The 22,195-nt window shown below is 44.2% G+C and overlaps 1 protein-coding gene across 1 annotated transcript in view; it reads left to right on the forward strand.

Moving 5' to 3' along the window:
- Positions 1 to 4,032: 4,032 nt before the first annotated feature.
- GLP1R (glucagon like peptide 1 receptor) overlaps positions 4,033 to 22,195 on the forward strand; it is a 126,578-nt gene continuing 108,415 nt past the window's right edge. Inside the window, exon 1 of the mRNA XM_075925080.1 lies at positions 4,033 to 4,827. Coding sequence (XP_075781195.1) covers positions 4,750 to 4,827 — 78 coding nt within the window. The 5' untranslated portion in view covers positions 4,033 to 4,749. The remainder of the gene's footprint in view (positions 4,828 to 22,195) is intronic.

Below are 22,195 nucleotides of genomic sequence, written 5' to 3' on the forward strand. Positions count from 1 at the left end.
TACTTTCCTTACAAAGCATAGCTGTCTTGAGTTTTACTCTGTTCTCAGTTGAATGTTAGAGAATTGACATTCCATGCCACTTTTCTGATATAAACATCTACAACTGCTTTCCAGTTATTTCTTAACAGTAAATATTAATGTATCCATTCTCAGAGCAGAACTGGAGCAATACCACACTCAGATCATAAATATTAAGAATTTTGAACCAATTTAATATTCCACTGAAGAAGGAAAATGCATCTGCCCAAAAGGTTTCACTTATTAGACCATATTTCTCAAATAAAACTAGAAAAGGACCCCCTCACCTTTCATTTGGATATTTTGATCAATCTTCTGTATTACTTTCCCCAGCACAACACGATGCATCATCTCTAATGCTTCTTTTGGATCCTCTCAATAGTTATTCCTCTTCCTCTTACAGTAATTCTGATGTGGGAGATTAAGTTAAATTTCTAACATTAATAAAGCCAACAATAAATGCAGCAAAGCTCTAACAGAAACATCTACTCCCACCACTTTTGAGATGTCTTTCATCATTGCCTCCCCAAAAAAGGTTAATTATTCGTTCCTTACCATTTGTAGGAAAATGCCCTTTGTTGTACCACAAAGATTTAAGATAACTGGATTTGTGCAGTATTCTGAAATCGGATGAGAGTTACTTGATGGACATAATAAAATGCATCTTTTCGTGTTTAATGTTTATAAATAATCCTTTTAACTAAGTCAAAACATGTCATCTTTCCTCACCTCATCTTCCACATCACTTTCCTATTTTTTCCATGTTTTCCTAAAGGATATTCATTATCCAACAATAAATACTCATAAATTTTTTTTCTTTCAACTAGCTCATTTACATAATCTAAATGAGTGTTTCTCAACCAGTGGTATGAATACCCTTTGGGGTCCTCAAGAGAAGTTTGGGGGGGTACGTCAACACAACTCTAAATTTGGAGAAAACTGAATTTTTGGGTTAAGTTTTATAGCACTTTGTTATTTTTGTACTTTTTACGCCCCAAAATCTCATCGCCCGTCTGGCTACAATTAAGTTGTTTAAACAAATGTGTTGCAATGGTAGAAAAAAAAATTGTGTCTGAAAACTGTAGGTACTGGGGATACTTATAATTTTTTTTAAAGGGATACTTTATAAAAAAAGGTTGAGAAACACTGGTCTAAATGCTGACAAATTGAAAGAAAGGTATTGTTTCTCCAGGAACACATACCTTATTTGAAAATATCTAAAAATGAGATTTAATTGTAGAGATCTCTTTTTTCCTATCTGATAAAAAGATTTGTTTTCTTCACATACATGCCACGTACATAAGTACACAAGTACAACCACAATCACATTTACCACATCAGATATTTTATCAAAATAGCTGGAAAACTGGACTACAGTATTCCAAAGTGATCTTTTGATGTATATTTTAATTTATTTTAAATGTGCATATAAAACAGCAATTGTTTTATTTATTATTTAGTAGGGGGCTGTGCCCCCTGCTCGCTAGGCTCGCCAACCCCAGCTCTCCCCCCAGCCACTGGGGAGGGCTGGTCTGCGGCCACAACAGCCTTCTCCTTCCCTACCCCACCAGCCCAGGCCTCTTTTCCCCCATCTCCCCACCAGCCCAGACCCCTTTTCCTTTCCCCCACCATTGCAAGCCAGCCCAGATTCCTTCTCCCTCCTCCTCCCCCTTATTTCCCCATGGACCAGAGTCCCTTCTCCCTCCCTCCCCACCTCCCGAACTGGAGGCTTCCTGGGACAGAGCAGTGCTGGGGAAAGGCAGGCAGGGCTGGGGAAGCACTGGCCTGGCCTGGTCTGACTCGCAGGCTGCAGGGTCTGAAGCAAGGCCTCAAAGTCCTAGGGCTGCAAGGAGGCAGCCAGGACAGACAAGGATGGGAGGTCTGCCCTCTTGCCAATGATGCATGGCCATTTCAGTCTGCAGTTTGCCCCTGTGTCAGGGGCTAGAGGAAGACTGGCAGTGGGTTACTGAAACAAGGCAGGAATAGGGAAACGGCGGGTTACCTGGGAGGGGAGGACCCCAGACTATAGAGACTGATAAACATCCTGTTCCCCCTCCCCCGGGAAGGGGGCTGAGAGACACTGGAGTAGGCACTGCCAGAGGGCAGTGTCCTGTGTTCCAGGAATGATGTGGGTCTGGAACTGACACGGAGACACCAGTCAGAGAGGCGCCCTGCTTCCAAGCTAATTCCCAGTGCTACCAGCAGGAAGCGCCATGGCAGTGGGTGTCTTCCCCCTGACACAGCTCTACAGGGAAAGGTTAGTAAAGGAGAAAGGAACAGCTGTTTTCCCATAAGGGAAGGAGGATGTGACACTTGTCCTGTTGGAGGGAATCTTTGCATTGATCCCAGGGGGGACTGATGCTACATTCCAATGTGAGGCAGGTGGGTGGGGGCACAGGATATAAGTGAGTGTTTCGGATCAACTCTCCCATGTGACCCCTTCCAATAGGAGTGGGAAATGGAGGCACAGCAGGTGGTGGCTGCTTGGCTGGCTGAAACACATTTGCATAAGAACAGAGACAAGGTGGGTGAGATCATATCTTTGTTGGGTTTGGACCTGCTTTGGATGGCGAAAGAGATCAGCCCTTTTTTGTTCCCAGGAGCTGGAGAAGAGCTCTCTGGAGTTCCAAACGTTTTCTCTTTCACCAACCATATTTGTTCCAAAGAAAGATATTACCTCACTCACCTTGTGGCTCTCATCCAGGTTCCTACAACAAAATAGCAAAAACCACTAAGTGTCAATATTACATGTCAAGATATACAAAATAAATATCCTAGAACCAGACATGATTTGTAGCAGGCCCAGGTCAGAAGTTTATATCACTGAATTTTGACTCTAACAAGTTCTCAAGCAACATTTTTCTTGCTTTCCCTATCTGTAAATGTAATTATTACTGGTGGAAATATTTCTGGATTCATATGTGTACTGTGAACTCAACAGCTAATTTCTAAGTTATTTGAAAACCCCCACAGCTTTCAGGTGCCTAAGTATCCTCTAGAATTACAGTTCAAGTTGCCTCCCTCCTCAATCTGAAATGGCACCCCTGATGAGACAGGAGTGGCCAGAGGGCTGCAGGAGGGCCATGGGCCCAGGGAAGATGCAGCGCCCATCTGGCATGGAGCTTGCTTTGAGTTGCAGGCCAAGCACCAGGCATAAGAGGCAAGTGCACATAGAGTCCTGCACTTGGGACGGAAGAATCCCAAGCATAGTTACAAGCTGGGGACCAACCAGTTAAGTAGTAGTTCTGCAGAAAAGGACCTGGGGGTTACAGTGGATGAGAAGCTGGATATGAGTCAACAGTGTGCCCTTGTAGCCAAGAAGGCTAATGGCATATTAGGTTGCATTAAGAGGAGCATTGCCAGCAGATCCAGAGATGTCATTATTCCTCTTTATTCAGCTGAAGGTTTCCTCCACTGGAAAGAGTTTTAGTACATCCTAGGATACCACAAGCATTCTGGGTCAAGTGCCCATCAATTATGCTTTCAGTGCCCTAACCTGTTCATTGGTTCATACTTTCACTAACAACATGCTGTCTCCCAAGTCTAGAGATGATGCCAGACTCGGGAGAGTTGTGTTTTAGTCCTTGTTCAGGTAGAGATTGAAACCCTCTACTTCAGTGGTTCCTAAACTTTTTGGCATCATGCCCCCTTTTAGATTTTTTAGACAAACTCCCTCCCCTCCCCCAAATAGCAGCAAAACTTGTTGAGAGGGAAAAAAAGGAACTGACTGGAGCTGCAAAACTTGATGGGCGGGGGGGGGGGGGCGGGGGGGGGAGAGCTGGGTCGCTCACGCCCCCCCTGGAATTTCTTCACCTCCCGCCTCCTCCCCCCGCAGTTTGGGAACCTATGCTCTACTTTGTCACACTGCTTGGGAGCCACGTGAAAGGGAACAGGCAGGCGCAGCGCAGCTTGAAGATCAGTGACTGCACAGTTTGTTTTGTCTGTCTTCCCAGTCAATGTAAACCGAAGGGTAATGACCCAAAATGCAAACAAGTGCGTAGGAAAGTGAGCCCATGAGCCCACCCATCCGCCAGGTCACTGAACGCTCAGGTCGGCAAAGACTTGCACAAAAGCTTGCTCGTGTACTTAAAGTGAAGTGTGTGCCTGAGACTTGGTAAAACTCCCGCAGTGTAACTATCGCTGTCCGTATGCACGCGCTGCCCAGCAGCCAGACCCCTCCCCGCTAGAAGACGAGGACTGACAAAGGAGGTGCCCAGACTAGCCGGCCCCAGGGCAGTTCCTGAACGGCGGGGGCTCTGTTTCCAGGCGGGAGGGGGAAGCAGCGGGGTGCAGCCGAAGAGCTGAGTTTCTGGGGTGCTGCTGGAGAAGGGTCTCTCTGCTTAACGCCGGGGCCCGCCTGGCGCTGCTACGCTCCACCCAGCAGTTCCCCGCTCCGCGGCGCGCTGGGGAGCCCCCGCCAAGCCAGCCGGGCGCCTCCTCTCAGCCTCCCGAGGCGATTGGACGGGCTCGCGGTCTAAGCCCTCCGCGCCCCTCCCCTCGGTCCAGTCCGCAGAGTCGCCACCGCAGCCGCGTCTCTCTGCCGCGTGGGGAGCGGGCCCGGGACAAGCCCGCTGCGCAGCCTGGGGCGGGCTCCGGGCTCCCGCCTCCTCCCCAGCACAGAGCCCCCGCGGCGGCCAAACTTCAGCCAAACTCCCGCTGAGCCTGCTCCCCGTCCGGCCCGGGACCCGCTCCGAGCCCTCCCGCCCGGCGCCGCCTCCAGCCTGGCTGGACATGAGCCCCGGCGCGGCCCCGATCCTCCTCGCGCTCGCGCTGCTCCCGGCCGCGGGCCGCTCCGACCCCGTCAGGCAGGTGAGTCCGTCCGCGCCGGGGCGGGGCGGGGCGGGGCAGGCTGCGTGGGGACGGGGAGCGGCGGCAGGGGCGCTCAGCGCTCACGCGCCCCTTAGCTGCATTCATGGGGGGGGGGGGGGGGGGGTGACACACACACACACGTTCTGCTCCTTGTGTGTGTGAGGAGGATGTTCTGCCCCTTTGTTAAACCGCCTTAGTGTGCCCTGGGGCTTTCCCTGCATTTGTCACCTACTCCCTGCCCGGAGCTGGCCCTAGACTAAATGCCCCCCCCCCCCACAGACACTTGTTAAACTTTTGAATCCCGCATGTTTCTTGCATATGGAGCCAATTTCATGGCTTTGATGCATGATTTATCTCTATCTACCTTTCCCTTTTGTCACTAACAACAGCGCCCAGAGCACAGTGGCCCCGGACCAGCACTCCACATGGGCACCTGCCCTTAAATCCAATCCTGTCACAGTTGTTTGGTGCCCTGCGTTCTAAGAGAAGCCTTCAGCCATTGAATGGTGAGGAAAACTGACCTTACTTCTTAGCTAAGTTCTGTTTTGTTCACCACTCCCTTGGTTTGTCCAGAGCTGGCTTTTCATCACAACATTATTTCAGAGGAAAAAGCCATCCCGATTTCACTGTAATTTGAGTAGATAGCAAAATGAATTTAAATTGTGCACTGGTGGGTAAGGTAATATCTTTATTGGACCAACTTCTGTTGGTCAGAGAGGAGACAAACTTTCTAATTGCCCTAATAAGCCACTGAAACAAGGCAATCACTGTGGTCTTGCATGAACGCTCATGGGAAAATGATAAAAGACAAAAACACCATATTGCTTGGGGGTGAACGCTTCAGAAAGTGATCACTATATTGGACCTATCAGTCCTAATCCTCAAAGGAAACCTCCCTGGCTCTTTCAAAAGATGAGCTTGGGAGCTTAAATTTGTAACTTCACTAGAACTCAAATTTATGGATTGACTATAGACACTGGATTTATAGCTTATTACAAGAATCTGTAACCTATTAGCAACTTCCTCTCAACTGTTCCGCTCTTCTTTTCTTTCCTCACTCCAAACCCCTTGGCTCCAGCCCAGAGTTTGCACTCTGGTGAGTAGTAATAATTTTAAATGTATTCACAGTTATTGTAAAGTTAGAAAAATTCTAACTTTATTCAAACCTATTTTTAAAATAAGTTATTGTAAAGATAATAAGCGATTATTTAAATATAACAATGAATGGGTCACTATGTAATGTCTTGGCCAAACTGTATTGTTAAATAACCAAAAGGGAGAAAACAGATGCAGTTCATTCTCTCACCTGTTTTGTTTATTAGAATTTTTGACATCTGCTGTAGACTTGCTATCTTTGTGTATATGTACACAAGTAGCTTTGCGTGGGATGCTACTCTCAAAATATTTTGGTCAAAGAGAAAAACAAAAAAAGCTCTTATTTGAAAGGTAGCCAACACCTGAGGCCACATCTTCACTTGCCATGCTGGAGATCAGTATTTTGGTGTTAAATTTAATGGGTCTAGTTAAGACCCGCTAAATCGGATGCTGAGGATGGCCCAGCTGACGCCAGTACTCCTGGCAGTCACGAGGAGTAAGGGAGGCCAACAGGAGCAAATATTCCCATCGGCTTTCTTCTGTGAAGACGTCGCTAAGCTTGGCATATGGTAAGCTTACTCCATCTACGTATTTTATGTAGCTGGACTTATATACCTTAATCCAACCTTCCAGGTCTAGTGTAGACCTGGCTTGAATTAGTCTGTGTCTACACTACTTACAGTCATACTGCTATAAGGTCTCTTTGTAGGTGCTCTTTGCTGGTGGGAGAGAGATCTCCTGCCAGCATAATTAAATCACTTCTAGCAATAGGCATTCACTTTATCAGCAGGAGAGCCTCTCCTACCAACATAGCACTGTCTATACACAGCAACACTTTTGTTGGTAAAACCTGTGTTGGTCAGACGGATATTTTTTCACATCCGTTATTGACAAAATTTTACTGTCAAAACTGCTAGCGTAGACAAAGCCTTAGTTTTTCAGACCTGAAGAAAGCTTTTCTCTGTCCCACCAGAAGTTTGTCCAATAAAAGGTATACCCACCCTACCTTGACTAAGATTTTTATCAATAAGCTTCAGTAAACATCGATTTCACTATACGTGGACCCTGGAAAATATATCTCCATAACTACCAAAATGTAGAGATAAAAAAAGAAAACTTGAGAACTCATTAGAATTTGATTAAAGGTTGTTCACTTTGTCAGCCACACATCAAAACATACATCTTATGTTGTAATGGTTAAAAAGCTTTAACTTTTTAAATCTTATCTTTTATTAAATAACTATTGTTTGGCCCCGCTAAAATGTCCTGCAAATGCAAATAGGTCAAAATGCATTAAAATAAGCATTGATATCATCCATTCAAATTATACAAGAAATTTAATTCTGCCAAGGTGTATTATATTGTAATAGGTTACTTTTAATCACAGGAAATAGTGACTGATACTGTGAAGTATTGGACAGAGTAAATTACTGCAACATGTTAAAGAGATGACAGAGCGGGGAGGAAAAAAAGGCTATAGTAATTCAGGTGACAGAAAGAGGACATGGTAGCAGTAGGAACATAAGGGATACAGTTGGTAAGAAGTTGGATGGGCAGAAGAGGAAATTAAGATTGTGAGCCTTCATGACAGGGAAGAGAGTGGAAAAGAATAAAAGCAAGGAAGATGCTTTCAAATGGAAGGTATTGTGTGTGTTTGCAGCAGCAGCTCTAGTTAGATGTGAGGCTTTTCTTCAAAGTAGGAACTGGAAGCTCGGTAAATAATAACTATCTCTGTACCCCAGCAAATAATTGTCCTGTCCGTTATTTAATATCCCCCTAATGGAAGACAATATATTTCTCTCTCATCTATATTAGCAATTGAACTTCATCATTCCTTACTGACTCTCCTAATCTTGATCTAGTACTTAGCTGCTGCAAGCATGGGGTATAGGATGAGGAAATTTAGTACATATCTGCAATACTACAAAAAATGGGAGGACTCCTAATACCAAAGGGCAGGACTGCTTGTGAGCAGGATACAGATGGCAGAGAGGCAAAGTGAAATGTGTGACTCTTGCAGAATGAGTTTGAAGAAATTTTCATTTGGCTGGAAAAAAATGAGGTCAGTGTAGGACATGTGGTATCACTGGTTTCATCTCAATTGCCCTTCAGTTTTAACTGTAGTAATACTGTCTATCAGAGCATGCATGTTAACAACTTAAGCCCTATCCAGTTCCATCAGGTCTGTCCCTCAGGCAATGCAGGATATTTCCTGTTGTATACATCCTCATTCTGTGTCCAGTTCTCAATGTCCATAACTGTGTTGCTTTCGCTGTTTCCCCTTGCAGACTGTTCCCCACTGTCTAAGACAGGGGTCAGCAGCCTTTTCAAACCAAAAAGCCAAACTACATCCAAATTCAGAAAAAGTGGTCAACAAAGAGCTGTATACGAATGTCCATTTGTATGACTGAAAACATCCAACTTAATATTATTGATTAATAATACCATAAATGAAACCTTGTACTCACAGACTTTATTTAATGGGGCTTCTGCTGCTGCATCTTTTCTCACATTTCTTTGAAGTTTTCATCATAACTAGTCAAATCCAGCTTCATGCACACATTCAGGCTATCTTCTGTCAATCTTATGGCAGGGGGTTGGTGATGTGAGGGTTCAGACATCTGGATTGGGGTGCATGAGGGGCTTGGGACAGGGGATTTGGGTGTATGATGGGCTCAGGGCACAAGTTGGAGTGTGTGAGGGTCAGGAGTGTTATGGCAGGGGAACGGGGATGTGGAGGTGCAGAGTTTGAGGAAGTGGGGGGACAAGGGGTTCAGGGCAGAGGGTTTAGGTGTATGATGGGCTCAGGGTCGATGTGGGGGCAGGAGTGTTATGATGCTGCTAGCAGAAGGAGGGCTGTACCCTAATTGGGGACTTGGTGGCTAGGCTTAATTTTAAATAAAATAAAATATTATGTCCAACACAGAAAGTTTCAACTTTGTCTTTATTTATGACAGGAGCAGGAAACCTTTTTTTTTTTGGGGGGGGGGGGGGCTACTGACCCACAGAAAATCAATGAGTCATAGGTTGCTGTCCCCTGTTCTAAGATCTTGCTGCCATTAGTCTTTTCTCGTTGATACTCAGTGGAAATGTTCCCGTTAATGCCATCCCATTACATCCCAGACTGCATTCTGGTAGTGCTGAGGGACTGATTGACAAGGGTCCCTGTGCAGAGCTAGGCCTTGTACAGACACAGTAGTAGGTAGTGCCCGTGCCAAAGAGCTTATCATATAACTACACAAGCTAACCACAGGGTAGGGAAACTGAGCAATGGGATAGTGGCAAACATCATGGCAGTGCTGTTCTGTATTTTTTTAAACTCATCTTGGTTCGGGTTTTGTAAGAGGTGATCATCTAAATGTCAAGAGGAGGGAGCAGGTGGGGTAGTGTAGAGAAGAAGCCTGTCCATTACCTTAAATAGTGTTTCACCCTCCTATTCTTGAGACTTGCTTGTTTGTTTTTCCTACTTCATTGGAAGTAGTGAAACAGTAAAGAGCTGCTATAGCGTTTCTACGGTGAGTGGCCACTGTGCTACCACATACAAGCCTGTACCCTCTACAGATCATTGCAGTCTGAGCAGCTCTGCTCTGTTATAGATTCATAAAGTCGCAAACAGCTTGTCCTGAGTTTTTCAAAGCCCTGCTTCCCTCCCCAGATAAAACCAGGTGAAGCCAACTGTCCTCCAGAGGCCTGGAGGCAGGGCATCTGCAGGGAATTGTCTTTGACTCTGGCACACGTGTACCAGTGAATTCACCAGAGTCAAGATCTGGGGAATGGAGACAGGGAAGGAGGGTTATACTGCAAAACCAGTCTTTTTCATAGAAGGGTGGTAGACTGGAAGGACCTTGTACCTGGATACTCGTTCCCATTTGTTAAAGTTTGGGAAGGGTTAGATCAAAGAAACGAAGTGAGACTATTAAGCAAATATCTTGGAGAAACAAGGGGAAACTGGCACTAACATTAATCCTTTCCATTGTCCCTTTTCAATCAGCAGTTTTGATCTTCAAACCATCCTGGCATCTGTGTTTGTTACATTTAACTGTGGTGTTGGTAAACTCCTGAAGAGATGCACATAAACACAAAGTGTAGTTCAACTGAAAGGTTACAGATCTTGTTCTCTTCTCTGCTCTTATTCTTGAGGCTTCTTCTGCTGAAGCAGGCAGGCATGTTGTGTTAGTAACAAACTGCACATCTCCTGAGTAAGTCAAAACAGTGTGTGTGGTAGCTGTCATTCTGCAGCTACTAGGATTGCTAAGCCTGATGTTTGGTTTGGAGGACAGAATAGCAGTTGCTCAGCACTTGTATGGCTCCATGAAGTGATTATAGGAAGTGCAGAAATAGTGCTTGCCACTCATCCCCCTAAAAAAATCATCACTGACACTGATCCAACAGCTCTCTAACCAAGTTAGCTAAAATCCATCTCCGCTTTAACTGCAGCATAGATTTCTAGTAGCAGCTAGGTTTTATGAGCATCCTCTCTCAATATTTACGTTGTACTGCTTTTAATGAAGCTATTTAAAAATTGCATTGGGATTGATTTGAGCAACACTTGTGTAAAAATCCCAATTCTGTTCTAGCACGATACATGCTGTTTTAATGAGTTCCTGAGTTCTCTCTCTCATATTTGCTTCCCCGCCCAAAGAAGTGGGCTTTGTCTACACTGCCAATTGAATGACAAAACTTCTGTTGTTCACAGATGCTTAGCTCTCTTCCCCCTGCCCCAATTCCTCCAGAAGACAATACTTTTGGCTTTGGCAAGTAGTGGCATAAACGGTTTGTTGTTGGCAGGAGTGCTTTCTTGTTAACCATGTGAACCCACTCGAGGTAGAAGTATTTTTGTCAGCACAAGTACTGAAAAACTATATTTACACTGCCCAACTCTTAGTGACATGAGCATGTGTCTAAAAGCTGTGCAGTGTAGATAAAGCCTAACAGGTCTTGCCTTCTCCCTGAGGATAAGTAAACTTCTCTCATTGTGAGGCACGCTCCTTCTTGTGGCTGGATCCTGGACAGATGAGCTGATCAGAAGTCAGTAACAGGGAGTTGGAGTGCATAGCCTGGAAAGAGGGAGGATTTCCAGGAGCAGGGATACAGTGCAGGATTTGTTTCTAGCAAGAGTCTTGACCAATCCTGTCTTCCCCCTTAAACTCTTCAATATCTATATTAGCATTTTTATTCAACTCACCAACTGCAGCTTCACTAGTGCTAGCAATAGCGAAAGTGCCTAGTGTACACTGGTAACCAGTGTCTTACTCAGTAGGGACTGGTATACAGTGGTGTTCCCCTAGTTGCTATCACCATGCCGGCAATGCAACCGCAGGGAAATTTGAAGAAAAACTATTATGGAAAAGGCAGGACAAATAAAAATGTATATTCTAATTTTTAAATTGGATTTAAAAAAAATAAATACAAGTTTAAATATGGATTGATTTTTTTTTAAAAAAAATCAAGGCCCAAATTTACTGTAATCTGTTAATTACTGAAATATAAAAATAATATTAAGTGATATATGTTTGCTGGCAAGCAATAGTCATACAACTGAACTGATAGAAGTCACTGGCTAAGCACCTGGAGCCAGCATTTATTGAGGTGCAGAACCGGCTTTTGAAAAATGGTAGACACTTCTGAAAGTACAAGTAGTTCAACTAATGGGTTTCTTATCTTGAATGATTTAGCTGTTGAAGAGCTGAAAAAGCAGGAAGGCTTGTTATCCTTGTCTAATCTATGAATTAAAAAGTAGGCCTGAGAGGCTGTGGGTATGCTAGTTCTAAATCTGGAAAGACATGGTGATCAGAAATATTCAGTTCAGTTTGCTAATTACAGATAATACTACTTTTGTTTAACAAATCAGTTTTAAATGCAACACCTGTTTTAATAAACACACTTTCTTCTAGTGCAGGGCTTCTCAACTTTGGAAGCCCCAGGGGCCACATTGATACTCCCAGCACATGCCGAAGGCTGCAACTTAAGTGTGGTTGCACATACATGAAAATATATGCAAATAGCTTCTTTCACACTGACAGGCATGAATACAAAAATTAAGACAACTACACAACACGCAGGTCCCATTTAGTCAGTTCTGCCGGTATTAATAAAATGCAGTATTTACCCAAATTCCACCCATATGACAGCACTTCTTCTTCTTCTTTTGAATAATGAGCAATCATAGTCCAGGAATTTAACTTCTAAAATGTATAACAACAAAAGACCGTTATATTGACTTCTTTTTTGTTTTGGCTTCCCAACCATCCAGGAACTTAACTACTAAAACACTTATCAACTGAAACCGCACCGTAAACCCAAACTACACCGTGGGCCACAAACAAACGGGCTGCGAACCACATGTTGAGTAGTGCTGTACTAGTGTATCCAGCATGTTTAATTTATGCAAAATGTTTTTGTGAATATACAAATATGGCATGAGACCAACCAGAACTTAAACATCATCTAATTAATATAAAGTGCATCATTCACCATTTTCCAATACAATACAAAATGTAATATAATTGCCTAAATAATTAAATATAGTTATGGCGTTTCCTCTTGGCTAGCAAAAAGAACCTAAAGGGTTAATATAAAGGACATTTTAGTTACAAACTTACAGATTTTAAAGTTGACAACTAAAAAGAAATAGAATCAGCTTCTATAACTAATGACTGGATGATAGCTAATGTGATGCTACTATTTGAAAAGGGCTCTAGAGGTGATCCTGGCAATTACAGACTGGTAAGTCTGTCAGTACTGGGCAAATTCATTGAAACTATAGGGTGGTGGGTTCCATCCCTCTGGCCACCCTGGGAGCAGCCAGACAGCCAACACCAGCTGCCCCAGGAATGGACCTGGCTCTCGCATTAGGAAAGCAGGATAAGGGAGCCTCTGAAGTTAGGTAGGCTGGTGGGATGGATTCTGGAGTGGCCTAGTGGATGGGGCATTTGCCTCAGGAGGGAAAGGTTGTGGGTTCATGTCTCACCTATCCTGGGAGCAGCCAGCCAGCTGCCTCAGGAGTGGGGTTAAGACAGGCTTACTCTAGCCCTGAACCACTCCTGGAAGCAGCTGGCATGCACAGCAATGGCTCCATGGCACCATGTACTGCCCCTCATCTACAAGCACCCACTCCACAGCTTCTACTGGCTACGGTTCCCCGATACTGATCAATGGGAGCTGCAGGAGTCGTGTCTGCAGGCAAGGGCAGCATGTGGAGCCCCTCTGCTCTGCCTCTCTCAGGGGCTGCAGGGAGATGCCAGCCACATCCAGGAACAGCAATTACCACAGGGATAATGACTCCAGCCACGACAGGTTCGGCATTTGAGAACTCACTGCTCAAAGAATTCAATGTAAGCGTAGAGAGAAATGAAAATGATGAAATGCACAAGCCAGTCAAGACGCAAAGATAACCCACTTTGCAAGGAGTAACGGAAGTTACAACAACCTCTCATGTACGTGTTGGGTCAGGAGATGAGAGGGAGAGACACTGGATGTTTGTAAGAATGACAGACACACACACACACTGTGTGAGTGACAGAGATTTGCATTGCCAAGCTCCCTCCCTCCCCTTCTCTCTGTGTGGAGCTGGGGTATAGGAGTGGGGGAGGAAGGACAAAGGACACCCTGACATCAGCCCCCTCCTCTTCTCCCTCCCACATCCAGCACAGCAAGCAGGAGGCTCCCAAGGGGCAGCTCCAAGGCAAAGGGCAGGAGATGCACAGCAGTAGGGGGAGGGGCATCTGAAGTGCGGGCACTTGATGGCCTCTTGGCCAAACCAGTCAGGATCACCTGTCAGAGGCTTCAAGATATACTCGTAGAGCCCAGGCTACTGGTTGGTGACCAGTACTAGAGTGCTTTGAGGGGGTCAAATAATATGTGGACTAGAGGGATCCAGTGGATATAGTGTACTAAGATTGCCAGAAAGCCTTTGACAAGGTCCCTCCCAAAAGGCTCTTAAGTAAAGTAAGCTGTCATGGGATAAGAGGGAAGATCCTCTCATGGATTGGTAACTGGTTAAAAGACAGGAGACAGGAAACAAAGGGTAGGAATAAATGGTAAGTTTTCAGATTGGAGAGAGGTAACTACTGGTGGCCCCCAAGGGTCCATACTGGGACCAATTCTTTTCAACCTATTTATAAATCCTCTGGAGAAAGGGGTAAACAGTGAGGTGGCAAAGTTTGCTGATGATACTAAACTGCTCAAAATAGTCTGACCAAAACAGACTGTGAAGAGCTTTAAAAAGATCTCACCAAACTAAGTGATTGGACAACAAAATGACAAATGAAATTTAATGTTGATAAATATAAAGTAATGCACATTGGAAAAAATAATCCCAACTATACATATAACTAAATTAGTCCCTATCATTTCGTAACTATTCAAGAGAGAGATTTTGGAGTCGTTCTGGACAGTTCTCTGAAAACATCTACTCAGTGTGCAGCAGCAGTGAAAAAAGCAAACAATGTTAGGAATCATTAAAAAAGGGATAGAGAATAAGACCAAGAACATCTTATTGCCTCTATATAAAACCATGGTACTCCCACATCTTGAATACTGCGTACAGATCTTCTTATCTCAAAAAAGATACATAGGCTTTGGAAAAGGGCAACAAAAATTATTAGGGTTTTGGAACGGGTCCCATATGAAGAGAGATTAAAAAGCCTCAGACTTTTCATCTTTGAAAAGAGGAGACTAAAGGGACGGGGGATATAATAGAGGTCTATAAAATCAAGACTGGTGTGGAAAAAATGAAATTGTTACCATAATATAAGAACTAGGAGTCACCAAATGAAATTAATAAGTAGCAAGTTTAAAACCAACAAAAGGAAGTTTTTCTTCATACAGTGTACGGTTGGCCTGTGGAACTCCTTGCCAGAGGATGTTGTGAAGACCAGGACTTTAACAGGGTTCAAGAAAGAACTAGATAAAGTCATGGAGGTTAGGTCCATCTTTGGCTATTAGCCAGGATGGGTGGGAATGGGTGATGGGAGAGGGATTGCTTGAAGATTTCCTGTTCTGTTCACTCCCTCTGGGGCTTGTGGCATTGTCCTCTGTTGGAAGATAGGATACTTTGGTCTGACCCAGTTTGACTGTTATTTATTTTCCTAAAAAAAAGTACAGATACAAAATGCTATTAAAATTAATTAAGTCAGTGTTTCCTGCTTGCTGATATAAGTCATGACTAAAATCAGTGATTTAAATCAGTCCATTTGAGCACATGGTCTCTGATACTCTTTACTGCCATGCCCTATTTCTTATCTATCTCTATTATCAATAAGAGCCAATTTCTGCTTGGTGTTGCTCCTTGGAACCAACCACTTTCTTGCAAATTAAACATTCTGTAATGTTAAAATATTTATAACATTTTTAGTTAGTATTAATCTGATGGCATTATTATTACAAAGGTCCAATACACAAGTGAGTTAATGTATGGCATTCTGAAAGAGGGCTGACTGAAAAGTTTATGCAGAACTTTCTTGTATTCTGTATCCCATAATTTAGTGATGTTTTAGAGACTTTACAAAAAATGACCAGCAGTAGCTTTGTGCCATGTTGCCAGGTGCCTAATAACCATATATTCAATTTATATAGGCCTTTCAGGTAAATTATAACTTAGTTTTAGAAATGTCTGAAATGACCTGAAATAGCTTTTCTGTTGTGAACTTGGGCCCTACATGGATTAGAAGCAATTGCATATTTCCTGTGAGACATTTGGCAGTTGCCACTTTCTGTTGCTATTTGGATCCCATTTCTAGCCACTATGAATAGCAAGTTATTGTACTCTAAATCAGTCACAGGACCAGACCTGTGTTCCCCATTCTTGAATCTTTGTAATGAGCAAAAAGAAATAACAAGAGATTTGTATGTAAATCACCAGGTTCTTAAAGTTGTTCAGAGGTTGGACATGCTAGAAGTAGTTGTGTTTGAAATGAACTAATGGGCAGAGTGAAAAATGTAGGTTTTGTAAGACCTCTTCAGTGTATTACATGAACGTTGCCTGGCTATATAAGTGTGTATTTTTGGTGGAAGGGGTTCTTTCTCGGGGCATGTCCACACTGTGGACTAAATTCAAATTCAGATGCACAACTTCAGCTATGTTAATTGTATAGCAGAAGTCGAAGTACCTTAACTTGGCTTTTGGGGCTGTCTCGACTGCAGGAAGTCTAAGGAAAAACACTCTTCCTTTGGCTTCTCTTACTCCTCATGAAATGAGAGTTACAGAAGTCAGAGTAAGAAGTCTGTTATTTCAAAATTATTTTGAAATAACGGGCTTGCTGTGTAGATGCGCACTCTGTTATTTCGAAATAATGTGAGTTATTTTGAATTAGCGTTGCTTTGTAGTCATGAAGGGCATGTCTAAGGGAAAATGGAGTTTTGATTGTTCTGGAAAGAGGCTGTAGGTTCAGCTGCTGTAGGGTTTGTCTGTGTTACAGGATGCATGCAGGGTCTAGTTACTGATGGCTGAATAAGTTGTTAAATGGTGCTGTATCACATTCTGTTCCTGTGAGCCAGGCTAGCTAAATGAAGCTTTAATTTGCTGTGTTGATGGTATGTCCTCCCAAGTAGCTGGCTATTCAGCCAGACCTGTTATCTGACATCACAGCATCTTTATCTGTTTGTTGCTCAGGGCAATCCTTGGAAAAGGGAATGTTTCCTTCTGCTGTGTCCTAGGATGCCAATCCAATTAATTAAATTATTCCACCTTTTTCTGTTCAGTGTTTATGAACATATAATGGTTTAATAGAGACGAGGATAGGGACACTTTATTAATATGGTTGTCTCCATGCATGTTATCTTCAGGCAAAGTGTTAGTTCCATTAGTCTTAAGCTTAATGCAAGTAACTTGACATAGTTGCAATGCCTTTTTGCTAGGAAAACGAGGTGGGTGAGGTTATATCTTTTATTGGACCACAAACTGTTGGTGAGAGAGACTAGCTTTCAGGTCACACACAGCTCTTCTTCAGGCATGGGGCAGGTACTAAGGGTATGTCTGCAGAGTGAAGAAAAACTCATGGCTGGCCAGTGCCAGCTGACTTGGGCTTGTGGAGCTTGGGCTGCAGAGCTATTTCGTTGTTGTGTAGATTTCCACACCGTAGTTCCCTGTGGGGTTGGGGCATGGGGTCCTACAGTTTGGGACTAATAGTCGCTTAAAGACTGTTGTAATATTGATTGTTAATGTCTAGCTAAGTCGCAAATTGAAGGTTCCCAAGCACCTCTTTTGAAAAGTGTTGGATAGGTTTCCTTTGAGGATTAGGATTGGTCAATCAGATGTAGAGCGAGCACTTTATCAGAAGCATTCAGCCAGAGGCGACACAGTGTTTATCATTTTATTATGTGAGTTGATTATTGTTAGCTGTTGACTAGGTTAGTTTTCCTAATAAAAACTACATCTGCTTCCAGTGTTACCTGTTGGTGAGTGGTGCTGAAGTACAGCATCAAATGAAAGGCTACGTCTGCATTGGCATGATCTTGTGCAAATACTCTTTAACGCAAGAGTTCTTGCGTTAAAGTATTTGCGCAAGAGAGCGTTTACGCTGGCATGTGCCTTTGCACAAGAGATGTGCTTTTGCGCAAGAGCATCCGTGCCAGTGTAGATGCTCTCTTGTACAAGAAAGCTCCGATGTGCATTCCAGATGTTCTCTCTGCATATCCCACTTCTGATATCTTCGATGATTGTACAGGAATGCACAAACCTTGTCCAGTCAAGTACTGAATAATGTTCCTTGCCACAAGCTAGAGGTCGCATTTAATTTGCATGCGGTGAGAAAAGACTCAGCTGCCCTCATTATAAATACAGATTTACAGGCTGGGATGAAGATAGCCCTGATATAGTATTCCATCTTGATTGGAACAGCCTCTGCTCAACACACAGTAAGTGCAAACTGCACTATAAAGCTCTGAGCTGCATTTGTACTGTAGCTAAGCCTGATGTAAATATTCTGGTCGGGATATAGATTATGTTTATTTTTGATCTGTCAAAATTCATGCTATAGAACAAGGGGTGTGGTACCCTTTTTTCCCCACAGTGATTGGGTTTCCTTGCTCTGTATTTCATGTACCTTGGTTTCAAAAGCTTTGAATTCACATGCCCTGATCAAGGAAATTAGGAGACTCATCTTTCATATATGACTAATGGTGTCTTGGTCTGAATCTCTCTGGTCCCTGCCTCACCAACTGAAGAAAAAGAAGCCTCCATTCAACTCTGAGAGACAAATGTCCAATATTAAATAGTTTGAAAGTGGAGCAGTCCCTTGCTTTGAGGGACTGTAGTTCTGGTGTTGCAGGTGTTCTCCCCAGTAATGGCAAGCTGATTGACCAGTTGTCCAGTCTCTGGGCTCACTCTCCTGGATATTTCCTTTCCATCTGGCTGAACTATTGCATGATCTTTGTCTCCAGGAACGCTTTAGATGTTACATTTCAAACTGTAGAGCAGCAACTACAGACTGTGGGATGTGATGTGAGCTATTTCCCCAGGTATGATCTTTCACTTTCTTAAGGTCCCCCTAGCTGGGGAGCAGTTTCACAATGTAACGAGGGATGTTAAAAAGCATGTGGGTTTTTTTTTCCAGTGGTAGCACATTTACACATGGGAGGAGGCGGCTCCATAGGCACTTGTGCGCACAGGGAATTGGCTTTTAAGCCAGCTCCTCATAAGCACCAACTACTGCAGAGCTGTCTGCTGCTCCCCGCCCCCCTTGCTGCTGCCTCTGTATCAGAAGCAGCAGTGTGTGTGGGGAGGGAAGGGGGCGTGTAACTGTGAAGGTTAACTAATGAGCTCAGGCTCATTGGTTAACCATTTAAACATACATTACATTTAGGGATGTGATCATGTAAGTTTTAGTTAAAACAGTGTAGGGCAGGGGTGGGCAACCTTTTCAAACCAAAGAGCCAAACTACATCCAAATTCAGAATAAGTGGTCAACAAAGAGCCGTATAAGAATACACTTTTGAATGACTGAAAATATACAATGTAATATTATTGATAATTGACATGATTAATAGCACAAATGAAACATTGTACTCACAGACTTCATTTAATGGGACTTCTGCTGCTGCATCTTTTTGCACATTTCTTTGAAGTTTCCATCATAACTAGTCAAATCTAGCTTCATGTACACATTCAGGCTGTCTTCTGTCAATCTTATGACGGGGTTGGTGATGTGGGGGTGCAGGAGTCTGGGTTGGGACTCATGAGGGATTCAGGGCAGGAGATTGGGGTATATGATGGATTCAGGGCACAAAGCTGGAGTGGGTGGGGAAGCAGGCATGTTATGGCAGGGGCCTGGAGATGTGGAGGTATGAGGAGTTCAGGGCAGGGGGTTGAGGTGTATGATGGGCTCAGAGTTTGTGTGTGTGTGTGTGTGTGTGTGTGTGTGTGTGTGTGTGTGTGTTATGATGCTGCCATGAGATGGGGCCTGGACCCCAGTTGGGGAGGGGGTGTGAGGGCTGGGGGCAGGCTCTGTCTGGCCAGGAGGGTGAGTGAGGGGGTCTGGACATGAGGAGGTGAGGGGCACTTTGGGTGGGAAGCAGGTGTAAAATGCTTCCTGTTGCTCCCATTTGCTGGCAGGAGCCTCTGGGAAGGGTTCACAGGGGAGGCCTGCAGGAAGTATTTTGGAGGGAATAAAACATAGCAGCCTGCAGAAAGCCATATTCCCCCATGGGGGGGAAGGAAAATGCTGTCGCACTGAGCCATTGTTAGCTTGTTCTCTGCAGACTAGATCTGGCACAGAGCCTTGTGGCTTTCTTCCCCATCCCTCCCCCCAGGAAGCTGGCGCTGGAGTTCCAATCTTGCAGGAGGCCACGAAGCTGCAGCACCAGTGCTAGCTCCAAGCTGCGGGGAGAGCAAGGGGGAGCTGAGTTGGGGCTCTAAAAGAGCTGTATCTGGCTCCCTAGTGAGGTATATTAGGCTCATGAGCCATAGGTTGCCGACCCCCAGTGTAGGGAATACAAAGAAAGGCTCGATGCTCTTTCAATCATAAGACACATCTTCCAACATCTTGGGCTACAGATAAATGAGAGCAAGTCAAATCTCATACCCACTCAGAGAATTCAGTTTATAGGTGCTTACGTGGAGTCCCTATGAACTCTCGCTTTTCTTCCTACAGACTGTTTTCACAAAATCATAGACTCAATCAAGCTGCTGCAATCCTCTCCCTGAATAACAGCTCCCAACTATCTACAACTCCTAGGTCACATGGCAGCTTGCAACTGTAGTCAAATGTACATTTGCACATGAGATGTCTGCTCTGGTAACGCAGGATGGTTTAAAAACCTAGCATCCACCCAATATCAAAGTCCCTCACCATCCCACCCTTGGTAAAGAAATCTCTTCTCTGGTGGGTAAAACAGGAAAATCTATGTTCTGGCATTCCGTTCCTTACCATAGAACCGTCCGTTTCAATGATGACCAATGCATCCCTTATGGGCTGGGACGAACACTTGGAGCTTCACCTGGCCCAGGGATTGTGGTCCAGCAAAAACAGAGGTCTTCACATAAATGTGCTATAACTAAAGGCAGCGAGATACATTTGCAGGCTTTTCCTCCCTTTAATCAACAATAATCATATGAAACTATACACAGACAATGTCGCTGCAATGTTTTCTATAAATCACCAGTACCGGGCCTAATCACACGCCCTATGCACAGAAACACTTGCACTTTAGAATTGGTGCCTGAAGCACAGTGTATCTGTCATGGCCATATGCCTTCCGGGCAACCTCCAATACCATGGCTGATGCACTAAGCGGGGCGCTACCCACTGAACATGAGTGGCAAAAGAATCCACATATTCTCTCGTTGCTCCCCCACGAATGAGGTCACCTCCCTATAAGCCTCTTTGCCACTCAAAACAACAAGAAGTGTCCACAGTTCTTTTCAAGCCAGAATGGGAAAGGGCTCCCTCAGAGACACCTTCCTCATCAACTGGTCACATCATCTCCTATATGTCTTTCCCTCTGATATCCCTCATAAACAGGGTGGTAGTCAAGGCACAGATCGAGAAAGCACATTTAATTCTCATAGCACCTTTTTGGCCATGTCAACCCTGGTTCCTCTTTCTGCTCAAAATGTCTTGATTACCGTCAATCCCTCTGCCCCACAATCATAATCTCCTCTATCAGCCAGGAAATGTACCCGAATGTGTGGTTCCTCAGTGGTTTTCTGCACTAGAACTGGAGTGCTTCCAGCATGTCCTACACGTCCTACTTCACAGCAGAGCTCAAGAGATGGGGAAGGTTCTCCAGATGGTATTCACAGCGACATGCTAGCTTGTCTACATTACCTTTAATCTTGGACTGTGTGTTGCACCTTAAACAGACTGGTCTCACACTGAGCTCAATCAAGGTACACCTCGCTGCTATAACAACCTTTCATCTCAAAACAGATGATACCTCAGTATTTGTACATCTGCTTACTAAGGTTCATCAAAGGCCTTGTAGCACTTTACCTAGATGTGACAACCTCCCTCCCCAGGATAACCATTGGACCTCCCCCTGGTTTTAAATTCTCTCACCAAATCTCCATTTGAGCCAATGGCAGCATGCTCCCTTTTGCACCTTTCTATGAAAACAGTTTTTCTTGTAGCTATTACCTCTGCAAGACGGGTAGGAGAGATTGCAGTACTGATGGTGGATCCCCTATATACTACCTTTTCCAAAGACAAGATCACCTTACGATCTCATCCCGAGTTTTTGCCAAAGGTTTGATCCTCCTTCCCTCTGAATTAGACCATACATCTACCTACCTTCTTCCCCAAACTTCACGCTAATGCATTTGAAACAATCCTGCACACACTAGATTTATGCAGGGCACTTTCCTTTTATTTACAATGTACAAAGCTGTTTAGGTCCTCTCCTAGATGGTTTGTTTGTCTCCATCGTTAATCATAATAAAGGCCAAGCCATCACACCCCAAAGACTTTCCCACTGGATTGCAGACTGTATAAGATTTTGTTACTCTTTATCAGGTGCTAACTCTCCTGACAACATAAGAGCACACCCAACCAGAGCTATGTCTACCTCAGTGGCATTTCTCTGAAAGGTCACTATAGGAGACATTTGCACAGCTGCTACCTGGTTATCACAGCATATATTCGCAAAGCACTGTGCACTTTCCCAGGGACCTTTCTCTACCCTCAGATTGCCTACAGCAGTCCTATCCACTGCATTCATGCCAGATCCGAAGTCCTTACCTCCTTACACAGATACAGCTTTGTAGTCACCTGAGGTGTGTCTAAACTACATGGCTCCATCGATGGAGCCATGTAGATTAGGCTGATCGGCAAAGGGA

The sequence above is a fragment of the Pelodiscus sinensis genome, chromosome 3 (assembly GCF_049634645.1).
Source record: "Pelodiscus sinensis isolate JC-2024 chromosome 3, ASM4963464v1, whole genome shotgun sequence".
Lineage (NCBI taxonomy): Eukaryota > Metazoa > Chordata > Testudines > Trionychidae > Pelodiscus > Pelodiscus sinensis.